This window comes from Falco cherrug, chromosome 2 (genome assembly GCF_023634085.1).
Source record: "Falco cherrug isolate bFalChe1 chromosome 2, bFalChe1.pri, whole genome shotgun sequence".
NCBI classification, from domain to species: Eukaryota; Metazoa; Chordata; class Aves; order Falconiformes; family Falconidae; genus Falco; species Falco cherrug.
Window position 1 is genome coordinate 113,934,697 of NC_073698.1, and position 15,649 is coordinate 113,950,345.

The 15,649-nt window shown below is 53.9% G+C and overlaps 1 protein-coding gene across 2 annotated transcripts in view; it reads right to left on the reverse strand.

Moving 5' to 3' along the window:
• Positions 1-15,649, reverse strand: part of IGSF3 (immunoglobulin superfamily member 3) — a 100,138-nt gene that overhangs the window by 24,957 nt on the left and 59,532 nt on the right. The window contains exons 3-6 of one of the 2 annotated variants that reach the window (XM_055702449.1): positions 11,624-12,034; positions 10,377-10,766; positions 8,303-8,704; positions 4,383-4,787 (exon numbers count right to left, since the gene is read on the reverse strand). In XM_055702449.1, the coding sequence (XP_055558424.1) occupies positions 4,383-4,787; positions 8,303-8,704; positions 10,377-10,766; positions 11,624-12,034 (1,608 nt within the window). The remainder of the gene's footprint in view (positions 1-4,382; positions 4,788-8,302; positions 8,705-10,376; positions 10,767-11,623; positions 12,035-15,649) is intronic. The other variant, XM_055702451.1, reaches the window with a different exon arrangement.

Genomic DNA, 15,649 nt, shown 5'->3' on the forward strand with positions numbered 1-15,649 from the left:
TACAACCTCCTGCTTGTGCGAAGCTCTACTTTTTCATTCTGCTGTTGCCAGAGACCTCCCAGCACTCAGGCCTCAGGCCCTCTCAAAGCTCTGCTGAATCACTCACTTGTGCTGCAGGGGAAAGGTAAGTGCGGTAATGCACACGAGGACAATGGCAATTTAATGCACCAGCACAAACCTGCTCAGGCCTCCTCGCTGCAAGAGTCCTATCCAGATGTCCTAACCTGCCCAGTCTGCAGCGCAGGCCCCATCATCCCCGTGCCGCCACGGACTGTCTGCTGCCCTTGTCTGAGTCCCGCAGGCTGCACAGACACGTGCTGCTCCCAGACAGCACTTCCCACCTCGGCTGCTCCGTCCTGAAAACCTGGCAGGGAGAAGCAAGATGCAAGGAGGGGCTGGGAACAGAGCCTGCCTGACAGCCCTTGGGTCTCCCCCTGACCCACATGCATCTATCTATCACCTTCCTCCCTTGGGCAGGACGCGGAGCACAGGCACCGTTCCCCCTCCATGCTGTGGGAGAAAGGGGGCAGAGATCAGTGAGGGGTACTGCTCAGCTGGTGTCCTCACACAGAGAGCTCAGCCCAAATCCAAATGCTTCCAGGGTCACCTGGATTCAAAAGGAACCACCTGCACCTCTACCTCCCATAAAACCCGAGAGATCAACAAGTGCCAGGGAGTCACCAAACCTGTCCCCTCCAAGGGGACATCTGTCCTGACTGATCTCTTGCAGACCAGCCCAGTAAAGCTTGCACGGAGGATGCTCTTCCCCACCTGGAAAAGGGCAAGTGTGCAAAGGGCAGGGCAACGTCTCTAGAAGCAAACACAATGGTGAAGCCTTGGGGGAAAGGAAGGGTGAGCCTCAGCTTTCAGGGATGAAAAAATCGGGGTGTCAGAGGCAGGCCAGGTACCGCAGCAGAAAGGGAGCCCCAAACACACGGATGTGGGCAGGAAGAAACCTCCACCTTGCAGCTGGGGCTCGCTCCAAGCTCAGCCTGCGCTCCTGTGTGTGGTCTCCCGCCAGCTTTGGCTTCAGGGAAGCAGCTGGCATGAACGGAGCCGTACTTTCATCGTTCCTCCCCCTCTGCTGCAACATGAGCTCACTGAGAAAGAAACAACACGCAGCTCAAAAGTCAAAAGGAGAACGCTGCGTTGTAAGGACATGAAACAGCCCCAGACAATCTAGCCAGGCTGGTCCACAATCCTGCCCTTTGGACCCCCACACCAGCCGGGACTTCTGCCCCAGGCTCCAGAAGTTGGAACCCAGCGCTTGCCCTACAGCAGTGCAGGTCTCACTCCCCGCAAAGCACACACGAGGGGCTGCGTGTCCCTGCCTGTGCACAACCCTCCCTCTGCTTTGCAACCCAAGGCGTGCAGGCTTGCATGACACCAAAGGGCAGGCCACGAAAGGGAGCTCCAGATCCTACTGCTGCTGCTGGTGAGGTTTCACGCACCAGCAGGTGATGAACACCGGTGCCCTCGTGATATGTAAATTCTCTATCAGCTCTCACGCAGCCAGCACCCTTTGTAGGGCTCTTCCTCACACTGCCAGTCTGTATAACGGCTTCAAGCCCAAGAGGTCGGGAATGTCACACCCAACGGCCAAATCTGGCTCCAGATGCCAAGCAGGACACTTGTGCCATCCTGCTTACAGACCCTGTATTCAGAGCTGAGTTAATGCTGCCGCCTCATTTGCTCCCTTCTTCAGGAGCCGTGTGTTTCATTTCTCAAATACCGCTTGTTTCTTCCTGGTAGTAGGAAAGGACCGGAGTGTTTCAAGCTGCTGCTGTTTCCTCACCATTACCTGTTGGCCATGAAACAGCCGCAGGGGAAATGACTTCGCAGCCACATTAACACACGCAGTGCAAACCCAGCGCTGCCACCTCTGCAGTTACCACCCAGCACCGATGACATCTACGAACACTACCCACTGCAGGACTGCCAAGGAGAGCCAGCCTGAGCACCGCATCCGCAAACCAGCACACCAGGAGAAGCTTCAGCACCCTGTTCCTTGAGGATGTGGGATTTCACAAAGCCAAGAGGCTAGTGAAGCAATCAGGCAACCGCTATTTTACCTTTCTCACCTGAACACACTTTAAAGGCTGACTTGTATCAACTGCCACATCTGCACCTGGAACCTGCCGAATGGAAAGGTCGCTCTGACGAACAGGGAGCAGAGGTTTAAGAGGAAACTAGAATCCCAGCGTTAACGTCCAAGCTGGAAACACATGCTGGCTCAATTTGCCAAAAGACCTTCAGACAAGCCTTTACAGCGTCCCTCAGTGGATCGGTAGTGGAGATAGTTCACCCCAAACACACTGGCATATGGATGAGAAAGCTGGGACTAAGATACCCAACAGCAGCCCAAAGGCATCTCAGATTAAGGTGATGACAGAGACACTGAATTAGACCGACAGCACTCTCAGGTGTTCAATCCTTTTGAAGAAGCCCTGGATATTCATCTGAAAACCAGCCCCTGCTTCACCAGCACAGGTCTGACTGGGCAGGCTCTAGGATATTCATTCAGAGGTGTCCAAGGAAGGTGCCTCCCACGTCATCCTGGATCCTCTCTGGAAATCATCATGAAATTATCCAGCCAAAGACCCAGCAAGGATGTGACGTGACCCTCTGCAGCCTGCAACACCAGAGAGAACCACAGCAGTCACTGGTGTGACTGCTGGCATTGCATTTGTGGAGAACATCAACCACCTGCTCTCAGAGGCTGCCTTGGACACGGAGACAAAGCACAGAGAGTGTGCAACCATGGCACTGGGGACGCTCTGTGAAGTCCCTCTCTTCTCTTCCACCTCCCTTTGTAAGCCATAAAACCAGAAACATTATGCAAGGCTCATTGGACTGACAGCTAAGATTTGTGTAGCAGTAGTTTTGTCGAGCAGCAGGGGGATAGGGAGAGGTAAAAACCATGGAGACCTAGATGACTTGTTCTGTTAAGGCATCACTTGATGGTTACTGCTCCAGTAAAGAAGAACTGGCTGCCAGAGCACAGTTTACATGTCCTTTGAATGTCCTCCTTGCCACCCTGAGCTATGACAAAGAGGGTCTCTTCTGGAAGCTGTTACCAAGGATTTCTTTCTCTCCCCCTCACACATGTATGCATGCACAGAGATGTGCCATGAAGAAGCATGTTACTCCAGGGACCATATCCAGTCAACGCTGCCTCCTAGGGAAACAAGCTAAAATGATGAACATCACAAAGCTGACCTTGCCAGCAGTAAAACACGTATCACAAGGCAGGATAATCAAGATAAATGGCAAAGATTAACCTGGAGATGAAGGCAAGGAATGAGAGACGGAAGAAAGATGACGGAAAACTCATGAGGCACCTGAAAGTCACAGAATCCCCCGACTTTTCTAAACGCATACTAAGGGTTGGGGAAGGTGGAGGGGAGTATGAAAAGGGCCACCGAGGGGAAAAGCACAAAGCCTAAGCCAGAAGAAAGACCTTAGGAAGCAGTTCCTCTGCATGGGAACATGAAGGGAGGACTACCAAACCGCATGGACCTGAGCCAAGAGTCCTGAAGGTGCTAAAAGCCTCGCTCCACACATCAACTCCAGCCCTAAGGCAGAGACAGCAATGGACCGTTCAGCTCAGCGATGGCCCAAGCTGCCCTGACTGCAGACGTATCTTCGCACCCTTTGTGGACAATAGAAGGCACCACCAAAGTATCAGTGCTAAGACCCAGCTCTCTCCACCGGCTGCACAGGGAGAATAAGCACGTTGTAGGTTTTCTGACTCTCGCTGCCAAGCCAGGCGTTTGTTGCCCAGCTGTTGCACACTCTGTGTGGGCACCCACGGCCTCGGTGACTTCCCGCTGCAAAGGGCTCGGTTTCTAGCGGGGATGAAAGTCACGCTCTGTGATCGCCAGCTGCTTTTGAAGATGCCTCCAGCAGAGCGAGAGATGCAGCCAGTTACCAGACAAGAGCTGCGGCACCTCACATGGCACAGACGCACATGCAGGCTTTGGTGGGAGCATGTCTCTCTTCCTTGACCCTGTTTGCCCCATCCCTCTCCCCTCCTTCCCAGGTTAGTCTGCTCTGATGAATGGAGCCATCAATCTCAAAGCTGCCTCCATCTCACAGGAACAGTCCAGAAACTGGACCGAGCTTCAGTCACCTCACTTCCCAGAAGAAAGCCCCATGGCCAACATACAAGGAACAAAGAGAGGACCCGGTTCCCCAGAGGTGGATAAGGGAGCTCCAACACATCTGCGGGCAAAGAGCCGAGCAGTTCCACCTGTACAAGTGTGAGACACCAGTTGCAGCCATGAGAGGGGTCCTCACTCCAGACAGACCACTGCAGCACTGGTAAATACCCCATCCCCATGACACACCCCCAGCCCCTCTCCTGTGCTCTTGGCACTCACCTGGCCGCAGGACCCTGATTTCCAGCAGGTTGGAGGTCCTGTCTGCCAGCCGCGTCCAGCTGCTGTTGTAGTTCTTCCTCCAGAGCTCAGCCACGCACTGGTACTTGCCAGCCTCCGTGTCACTCGCCCTGCTGATGCTCAGGCGCACGTTGTTGCTGGACTCAGCCTTCTCGATGGCAGTGCGGGTCCGGAAACCCGCATACCTGTCACCCCACTGGACCCCGCCATCACGCGTGAAGGTGACCAGGTCATGAAACTCTGTGCTGCCTGCTGGCTGGAAACGCCACGTTACAGACACGGGTACCCATGATGGGTAGTGGGGCTTGATGATGCACTGGAGGTCAAAGGACTCGTTGTAGGTCACCCCAGGGGTGCGGGAGATAGCTGTGACAGCAAAGCCGGCCTCTGTGGAAAGAGAGAAGAGGGCTTTAAGAGACACCTGCCTAGTGAGTCCAGGCTGTTGGCACACAAAAACTAGAGTGTGGTCACCCAGTCGTGGGCATGGAGTAATCAGCCGCTTGCATTGTGCCGGCTCCTCATTTGCAATTGCAAAGCGGCACGAAAAGCAGCAGCAAAAACACACTTGGGTGTGTTCTGCCCAGACAAGCCAGATCTTTTAAACCCAGAGGGTGAGCAGCCAGCCTCTGCAGGCTGCCACAGCCCCGGACGAAAACGTGGCAGCGCAGCAGCAAGGGAGCAGCACCAGGCACTGCAGCTACCCAGCATCAGCCTGACAGCTTGCAGACCCCGCAGTCCACATCCACCCCTCAGGCAGGGGGTGCCCCCCCCATTCCCCACACCCAGCCTGCGGCTGGTTGCGGCAGGTGAAGGGAAGATGAGGACAGTAACAAGCAGCAGCCTTCGTTCATGCATCGGAGAGCTGGCAGTGGTTACAAATCCCCAGGATGGAGGCAACTAAAAAAGAAACAGGTTGCTCTTGTTCTTCACACAGCATGGCTTTTGTTCTCTTCCAGATCACAGCTCCAGGACAGCTTTAGGCAGTTATCCTTTAGGCTGTACGGCACTCTAAGCCAGTCAATACGTTTTGACTTGTCTACCCCCGGCACCTTGTTTAGGGGACTTTAAAACCAGCAGTCTATTAGTAATTCAAAAGTAACGTTCTGCGCTGCAGAAAGAAGTATTTTCCTCTCTTGTAATCACTTCAGCGCAGCCAGCAGATTTAGCAGGGACCTCATTTTCTACCAGGAACCTCCCCAAGAAGCGCTCCTTTCTCAGGAGGCTCCGTGGGGTGCCCCACGCCGGCTGGCAGCTCTCCTCCCTCCCCCTTCAGTGCCAACCACCCCAGCACCTGGCGCGGCTGCTGCTGCTGGACGAGAGCCCTGCCAGTGCCCAGTAGAAAGAGGAATGTCTTCTGGATCAGCACAGAGCTTCAGCCTGCCACTGGCTCGAAATTACAGTTTGGGAGACGAGCCGGGAGCTCCCTGCAACCCGCAGAGCTGCTGCACGGACACTGCTGGATCCGCCTGCTTCCAGCAAGCGCCTCTGCAGCCCCACGGCGTCACCGTGCCAGAGCTCCAGGACATGTCACTACTGAGAAAACAGGTCAATCTTTGGGATTAAAGACTCTTGTGACATGTTCAGTGATTACCCAGGAGAAGAGAGTGAGACCCAGGCTGTCTCCCCTGCAGGACTGCTGCATCTCATCCCCACGTAAGCCCTTACCTTCAGAGCCAGCAGCAGCCCTCCTGTCCTGGCCAGCATGTTACTGGGCCCAGCTCAGAGCATCACTGAGCCAGCGACGGCCCTAGAAAGCCAACTTAATTCCACCAAGACCAGCTGACTTCTTAAAAGTTGAATCTCCAGTTGCCCTGGGCAAGGAAGCTTCCCGAAGGGATTTCTCTTGACTGCCATACAAAAGCCAGGTGTGCTTCTCATGTCCTCAACTCAACCAACATGGTCATGGCACTCAGGTTAACACACAAAGGCCATGCTTCCTTCAGGACTTGGTACAAAAGGAGAGAAGCCACGCATAAAGGGGGCAGATTTGCTGCAGGACCTCCTTACAAGAACGCAGCAGCCCCCCATCTCACCCTGCCTGCCCACTCCTTCCCCCAGCCAGCCAAGAACTAAGTCCCTGCCAGGCACTTGAGATCCTCAAAAGTTCAGGGACATCTGGTCTCATCCAACGTCACATCGCTCTCCTGGCTATTGCTTCTGAACCACCCTGTGGACAGATTTATGGGTTTAAACATCATTTGTGCTGGTACAGCTAAAGAGTTTCTTACCCTGGCAGACTAGTAAACGATTAGACCTTAACTTGAAGTGTGAGTGTCACTAAATTTACTGCATTTTTTTTTTACTAGCAATTTCTGTAGCCATAAACCTCTCTTGCTCCTTCTTAGCACCTTCCATTTGAGTTTCTCAGGGCACTTCAAAACCACTGCGCTGAACAAAAAATACCAGATTCAGCAGCAACGAAACAATACTCAACATTTTCTCCCCTAAATTTTCATAAGCTACTGCAGCTTTGCTAGTTATAGGAAGAGGACCTAGGAATTTCTTAGGACTTGACAGAACATGTTCAATCGCTGGAGATTTCTCTGGGACAAGGAGCAGAGGAGCAGGGACAACTACCTTTCCATCACATCTTCTAGAACTGCTGCTGGGCAATTCTGAGCATCTTACAAATTTTAACAAGAGCAAAAGTGATACATTTTAAAATCTCAGCACTCAATCTCAACACTTCTACAAGTGGCCGAGTAGAGAGAAGGGCCAATACATAAACTTACGGCAGGACAAATGCTGCTGACCTCAGAAGGAAGGTGCCATTAAAACCAGGTAAGTATCTGCCTTTAGTTCTTTACAAACTAATGTCCCTATGTGCTTTCGGAAGCTATATAGCAAAGATTTCTAGCTCCAGACAGAACAGCCTCTGAAAGGTCCAAAGTGAAGGGGAGGAAAGGAGGAAAAAAGCAAGATTCTAATCAGAATACGATACAGCTTTGAAGTCTGGTCTCTCACACATCTTGCCAAAGCTTAAGTTTAATACTGCAGGGAACCAAAAAAACCTCACCAACCGAAATTCTTATCTCAACCTTTCAACAGAGCTCCCAGATTGTTTATAGCGCTGGCATTCTGCAAATCAGTAGCCTCACAGGAGCAGACATCCCTTCTTCAGTCTTCTGCAGAGCGCTCTGGAAACGAGTCCAGGGCTTAATACAGCAAGGCCTGAGCGGGACCAAAGCAATTCACAATCTGTGCAAAATCCCTAATGCCCTACCCGCCCTCTCCTAAACTGACGTGGTTGCACTGTGTTTGGAATGGAGGAGCCCCTCGGCAGAGCACAGTACCAATGATCCCGGGAGCTGGTTCGGCTTGGGCATGGACAACATTGTGATTGCAGGCCAGCAGCTCAGTGCCTCCCTGCAGAAGCTATGAGGACCGTTCCTGATCCATGTCTTCCGCAGGCTTCTGTCGCCGTCAAGAGATGCTAGTCATTTCTGGTGGCTGGGCCAACAGATGCCCAGCTTTTTGCTCTCCTGGCCTGGCGAGTGGAGGTAAGGTTTACCCAGGGCAGACAGCGAGGCTTCAGTGCCCACAGGCTGCTGATGGAGCACCACCACTGCACTGCTCACCAGTGCTGGGGGGACACGTCATGGGACTGGCAGCCTCTCTCCTCAGAAGGACGCTGGAAGCACTGCCCCTCTCCTTAGCCACCCCCTGCCCTGCTCCTGCCACAGCCACCCCTCAGACTTTGCCCCCACACACAACGGGGCACGCAGGAGTTTTGCACCAACCTACCAGCAGCTGCGGGTGGGCTGCCAGGGATCTCCACTTGGCCAGCAAGCAAGGGCTGGAGTGCGGAGAGCAGCCCCAGTTATTCGCAGGTGACCTTCTGAAGGGGGGGCTGGCCACAGAGGGAGCACGGCCCCGTGGCCCCCTGCGCCTCAAGTACTCACCTAGAGCAGTGATGGACACCGGGGTGCCCGCGTGCCGCTCCCCAACCATCTGCCACTCCCCATCCAGAGTCCGCGTCCACTCGGCCACCCGGCACTCGTAGTGGCCCTCGTCTGCCTTGACGCTGTTGAAGATCTCCAGGGTGAAGGAGCCGGGACGGACCTGCTCCACCTGGATGCCCCCGTAGCTGCTGCGCTCAGCGTACGAGGGGCCTGGTTGCAGGGTGCCCTCCCGATCCAGACGCACGATTTCGCTGCGCCGGTTCAGCTTGTCCACCAGCTGCCAGGTGACGGAGAGGCGGCTTTGGGGCCCAAAGCCCGAGCGTACGTTGCAGCCAAAGCGCAGGCTCTCTCCCTCCAAGACATTGCTGGCATTGTTGATAATCTCCAAGGAGATGCTGGTCTCTAAGGAGAGAAACGCATACACACAGGGGAGATGACACACACTTGCCACTTCTTGGTCTGCAAGAAGGACGCTGCCGGCCAGAGAGGCTTTCTACCAGGTGCAGGAAACTGCCCACGCATTTGGGTCCAGGCACGTCTTAACCTCATGCATGACCACATCCAAAAACAGCTTTGTGGGCAGCGAGCTGCTCCTGGTGACTTGCACACTCAAATCAGGCGTAGGCCAAAGCTGGGAGAAATCTCTCTGCCTACGGCTCACGAGACATTGCTGCATCTTCTGGTCGCAGGTCCGGGATGGGATCTCAGCAAAACTTGAGGGAATTTGTGTTGCTACAACATCAACCACATGCAACTGGCTCTGCCAAAAAAAAAAGCTTCCAGCTCCCTGGGCTTTTCAATGCACGTCATCCTGATCACCATCTTGCCACGTCTATTCCTACAACAGCTTTTGGGAGAAGCTCTCCCCAACTCCCATCGCTAATGACACTAGAGGTAGCTATCAAATTCTGGTAACATCAAAAAACCCACGGTATCCTGAGCTTCCCAGAGGTGTACGGCTTTACAGCTGTCTTTTCAGATATACTGAGCGCTCGTTACTCTTGCTTTCTTTTGTCAGTGTTATGGACGCTTAGCACCCTTTAAAAACCATCACATTTGTTCCTAGAGCTGGTGATTTATCAAACGGCAAGAACGAAATCTGTCTGCAAGGTGGCTGTGCCTAAAAGTACTACATTTTAGGCATTTGTCAAACGCAAAAATTTTAGCTAGAGTAATTTTCAAAGCCAAACAAATGAGACCAAATATTAGTAGGAGAGAAAAGAAACAGAATTTCTTTTGAAGAAATGAGGAGGGGAAAAAAGAGCTAGAGGAAAGGGCTGCGTTTTCCTACAAACCTAACAGACAGCAGACATCGCACAAAATCCTCTCGCAGCTACCCTCTGCTTAGTCACAGCCCACTGCCAGGCTAGCCTGGGCAACGCGTGCATGGCTCACCATGCCACAGCGACCCGAGCTCCAGAGAACAAAACAAGGAAGGAGTCCTCCCAACCTGTTATTTCTGTATTTGTCATGTTTGCCTGACAAACATAAAAGGCATTCAGGCGAGCCTCCAGCAGGGTTGTTTTCACCAGGGTTGGCAGACACACAGTGACCGTGACAGAGCTGCAAGCTGAGGAGCAACCCGGGGCTCGAGAAGCACATGAACCCTGGCTTCTCCCAGGACAGCCCTCACGCAGTACAGCTCAACAACAGCCACTCAACGGCAGGACCCTAGCAGCTCTTTGGATAAACCAAGGCCAAGCTGGTCTCCCCATCATGTCTGCCGAGTACTTTAGAGCACCCAGCTCCCCGCAGAGCAGGGCGAGGAGAGAGGTGTGAGGAGCAAGTCAGAGGCTGTCACGTGCACCTTCAGCTCAAGGACGAAACCGCCAGCTTGGTGTCATTACCAAGGTGGGTGCGTGTTTCCCCGCACATAACCCTCCTTCTCTATCATCCCCTTCCCATTTTAAAAAAATAAAATAAATCTTTCCACTTGGGATTTCAAGCCTCCACAGCATGCAAACTCTTATCCTCCCTCTTCCCCACTGCCAAAATCTGGGTACGTCACGGCCTCACCAGCTAGCTGCCCAGTAGAGCAATGGCCCCAGGAGGGGATGGACAAGTCTCTACTTACTGAGTGGCAGGACAGCGATGGGGATGTTTTTCGGTCGCTTGCTCTCCTTGTCGATGAAATCCCCCGTCACGGTCTTCTCCCGCTCTGTCACCCTGCAGTTGTACTTGCCACTGTCCTCAAGGCGGAGGCGGTAAATCTTCAGCACAAAAACGTTATCGCTTTCTTTGGCTACCTTGAGCTGGCCCAGGGCCTCACGCTGGGCAAACTCGTTGTTGAGCACCGGCACAGCATTGGGTCCCAGGCTGGCAATGAGGGAGCTGTTGAAGGCCCAGGAGATGGAGAAGTAGCGGTCAGGGACATTCTGCGCCTCCAGGATGCACCGGAACTCCACCGGCTCACCCACGATGTACGTCCGCTTCTCCGTCTCCAGCCGGACACTGAACTCCTTATCTGGGGAGAGACACACCAACTCACATCAGCATGGCAAAGCCCAGCAGAAGACTCGGCAAGCTCATGTGAGGTATTTACAGCTTGCTACCTCCTGCACGGCCGACAACCCTCAGACACGCACATCTGCAGATGAAGGGGTTCGGGGCTTGGTTTTGCTGTGCTTTTGCTTTTTGTTAGGGGCTTTGTTTTTGGCTGTGCTGCAGGAGAGGCAGCTTGCTGCCCAGCACGCAAGAGCTGCCCCGGTCCTAGAGCTTTCCTTCAGCCTTTGCTCCTGGGAGCAGCTCTACTGTGAGACCAGCATCCAGTGGCACTGTGGGATGAGACCCAACGCCTAGTCCTACTCGCACCCAGCTCAACCAGGGTCAAAAGGCAGGGCCTTGGGGCACATCACAGAGGAAGAAAGAGCTCAGCTGCGTCTTCAGATCCTTAGCAGGAACCTGTGCTTCGGGCTGGGAGAAGGATTTCGATTTGCAAATGGGCCTTGTGCAATACAGCGCTTGCTGAAATTTTTAGTTTTATCTTCTGCCGTGTCACTCTTACCCTCCTCCCTTACCAATATTCTCATTGCCTGTGCTAGCACCAAGCGCTTAAGGTATGTTTTAGCTCCTGTGTCAGCCCCAGACCACTGACCACGTCAAGAGGACAGGGCCTGCCACACAAGCCCCTGCGCTGCCCTGGCATCCCCTGGTTGCTCTTTGCTGACATTGGCTCTGCCCACAGGCAGCGCCTGGGCCCTCCCTTGCCATGCTTCACCCGACCAGCAGCCTCCCAAGCGGGGCACACGGCAAAGCAGGGAGACAAGCCCCAGCCTCCTCCCACCGCCCAGGCAAGCAAGAAGAGGCAGAGAAGACACTGACCGGTGGCTTGCACATTGACGATGGCACCCTGGGAACGCTTGCGGGTCATGGCATACCAAGACTTGTCCGGGTCCTGGATCCACTCTGCTGCCTCACAGTAAAACTCGCCCTGATCCGATGGGTGCAGGTTGTAGATGGTGAGCTTTGAGGTGGTCTCCCCAACTTTGTCCAAGCGAACGTCCCCCGTGGCTTGCCGCTGGGCATAGGCGCTGCCAGCCCGCAAGACAAAGTCGCGGCTGAGGGAGATGATCTCCACGGGCATCTCGCTGCCTCGCTGCCGGTACCAGGCGATGGAGACGTGGCTGTGCTGGGCTGTGCTCTTGGACACCTCACACTTCAGCTCCAGGGAGTCACGCTCCACTTTGTTCAGTGTCTGTGGGACCGCTGTCACTCGCAGCGAGTCGGGGATCACTGCAAAGGGGGACAGAAACACAGCCCCCGTGTTAGCAATGCCAAAATGCTGAGCCTAAAGCCTAGATGCATTAAAGGAGAGCAGGGGGAGAGGTTTCTTTTACGATTGTCATTAATTGTTAAGCATTAGCAAACCCTGTTAAGCTCACATTTAACCTCCCCAAAGGAGGAAAATCATCCCCCAAACCCTTGGCTGGGAAAGACCGCAACCTGCAGTACACACTCCAGCGGTGCGCTTAAATTCCTGCTCTCAACGGCCCCAGTGACTGCACTGGGTTTTCCGTCACGCTGCAGAGCAGCACAGCTTAATACACCCGCTTCCCATCGAGGCAGTTCGTCACGGGTGGGCTCCCCTTCATCCCGCGCCCCGGCAGCATGCTTCGTGACCCTCCTCCTGCCCACATCCTTCAGCCACCCCTGAGCTCTGGCATGGTCTTTGCCCCTCAGTCACCGGTGGGGCCAAGCTAGACATACTTAATTCCTTTAATCTTCCATCATTAAAAAGCCCGGTGATCCAATCCCCCTCTCCTTTGTTTATATCGTTTCATGTTTTAATGAACCCTGCAGGCCAAATGAAGGGGTTTCTGCATTCAGAGGGAAGAGGCTCCTCTGAGGGCAGCAATGCAATTGCAGCCTGGCCAGTGCCTGCCCCCGGGACACAGCCGTGTCAAGGCACCCGGTAATAAAACTGCTGGCTACTTTTCCAGTTGATTAACTAGAGGAAAAGAAGTACAGCTGCTAAAATAAAAGTGCGGCCCCCCAATTCTACTTGACGCTAACAAGCATCTTAATTTTAGCAGGAGGTTCTCCCACCAGAAGACAGACTTTCTTAAAAAGAAGCCTTTCTAGACTTTGCTGTCTCAAGAAACGTCAGGTGAAAAGAAGAATGCAAACCCTCTCCCCAGCTCTGCAGACAAGGCAGCGTTAGTGAGCCTGTTAATGCCTACGGTTTTGCCGCGTACTGGTGGAATATAATTACCATATCTCAGTTCGGTTTCATTGACAGCACTGGAAGATTTGATAAAATTAGCTGAGCTGCCAAAAGCTGCATCTGTTTCATTCAGGCACAGCTACAGAAAGCAATGAGCTGCAGTGAAGACAACCACTGGGATTATTTACGGGAAGAAAAGTCAAAAGCAGAAGAGAGAAAAGAAAAAAGCCAAGAGATAGAGTAAACGAGAGGGAAACCTTCCCGCATCCAGCCTGGATAGGAGCATTTGCTTCTACGACGTGTTCACCACCCAAGGAATTTACTGCCCCTGACAGGGAAAGTACCTGGTAAAGCCGTTTACAGGCTGTTGCCTCCATCCCTGCAGCCATGTCTCCTCCTCCCTCCCTTTCTCTCATGCTCCTCGCTGGGGCTCCCATTCCCTGCTCACCGGCAACAGCCTTTGGCAGACCATGGCCAGGATCCCGCCTTGCTTCACTTTCCCGCTTCCCTCCGACTCCCAAACCAGTGGTGACAGCAACAACTAACCATGCCGGTTCACAATGCCTGCACGGTAAGATTCAAATTTCTCATTTCAAACCCTTCTGCATAATTTCCAGAGCCACGCATGGGCTCTTACAACTTTTCTGACATTATTTGAATAAATTAAACCTGATCATCCCCTTGCTGGAGTTCCTTCCCTGCTGAGCTGCTTCGAAGGCAGAGCGCCCTGCTACACCAGCCTCCACACAGCAGCTTATGGGGTGAACGTGGGTGTCTGTGAAGAAAGTGAACCCATCCTCACCCCCCCGCCCCCAGTCTGAGGGCCCTGTGCACCCACCACTTGCCTGCGTGTCCTCAGCCCTGCTCAGCAGCACAGCTGCGCTCTGGCCAAGAGCTGCTGGCCCCGCAGGACACCAGGTCACACTCGAGGAGGGGACAGGCACTTGGCTTGCTAGCCCCGCTGGAGCTGCCCACTCCCCAGGACTGATGCTGGGAAGCCCATCCGAAGGCTGAGCCTTAAGCGAACGCTTCCCACACATCTCCCCGAGCAGGTTAGAGGCTGGCACAGGCACCGCTTCGTCTGCTGGAACCGTGACTTATTCCCAGGTCATAATCTGGCTGGAGGGTTAGCATCTTTTACACCACATGGGCAAACTATTGCAAAATGCATTCTTGGAGAAAAATCAGGAGGTGGTGGCACGCTGTTAAAGGCTGTAATTTAACTGTGGTAACACCTGACACGCTGTGCTGCATTCCTCTTGCTCTTCTGGTTAAAAAACTCAACCAAAATCCTCCTGGTTAGAGGCATTAGTAAGAACTCTGAGGTTGCACGCAGCCTTGAGGCCACTGCCTTAAATCAGCCTGGCATGGACATACATTCGGTTAGTGTCACCCTCCTAACCAGAAGGACTAGAGACCCACTCACTAAATAAAATCCCAGTTTCCAAAGGATTAGACATTGGGAGGGACAGGCAAGAGCCCGAAGCTGGCTGGGCCAGCGGGAAGGTTCTGCGCTTCGCACCACTGCTCTCACGCTTGGCCAGTGATGCACAAACAACTGTATAGTTGCACTGCAAGATGCACCTTGGGTACCACGTTTGGGGAGCGGGGGAAGCGGGTAGGAGGAAGGAGAAAACGTTGTTCTCAAGAGGCAGCCAAACGTGGCAGCAGGTCACAGCTCATTTCAGAAGCCTGAGCATTTTGTTCTGAGTGCTGTGGAGCACTGGGGACTGCCGCAGCAGGTCTGCAGGGGCTCACACACCAGCCCAAGGCACAGACCTTCCTGGCCTGTGCTGACAAGAGGGCTACAGGCACACCTTAGCCCATCAAGCTGGAGCAGACCAAGCCTGGAAGTCATGGGAGAGAAAAGCAAGGAGGGAACACCGCAAAGGCGCTTGCCAGGGCACAGCACCACACGCAGGGAGGTGCGTTAGCAGAAGAGAAGTTCCTCCCAAGCTAGTCACCCTGCTCAGCCTCCAAAGACACCAGTTTGCTTATCAGGACACGAGTTGCACAGCGCTCAGCTGGGAGCGCTGGCTCTGCTGCCAGCCATCACGCTGCTGAGCTGCCCGCACTCATCCCGCAGCTGCCTGCTGTGGGAAGCACCACGGCTTCTGGGGACACTCTGCAAGCTGAGCTCCACCTGAAACCAAGGGTAAGGTTAGATGGGAGTTACCACTGTGTGAAGGGGAGCAGGGCCGCACCTGAATCAGAGCCAAGAGGGATGCTGCAGCACACGTGTTCAGCCAGCTCCTCCCTGTCTCTCCTCTCTTTTACACGCGCCATCCAGCCTTGCTTCCTCCTTGTCCTCCAACACAAGTCCACCCCTGCAGCTGTCATGACCCCCTGGAGGTGTCAGCAGAACCCTGTGTCTCCAGCATCAAGGTTAGGTTTGGCAGTGAGTGGCTGGCCAGGAAGATGAAAAACACAAAGCTATTGTGCTACCTCCATCCCTGAACCAGTCCGCTGAGCCTGGTCGCAGCTGACAGCACCGAGCTTGTACTTAGGGCAGAAACAGTAAGTTTCTTAAAGCAGCAAGAAATACATCGTTTCCTATTAGCGCCCAAGCCACAGGCGACTGCAGAGGGCACTGGGACAGGTACTTGGCAGGGGGTGGGCTGCTAAGCACAGGGTGCTCACAACCCCCGCCAAGTTTTGAAAGCTCCTGAACTATTAAATGTAAA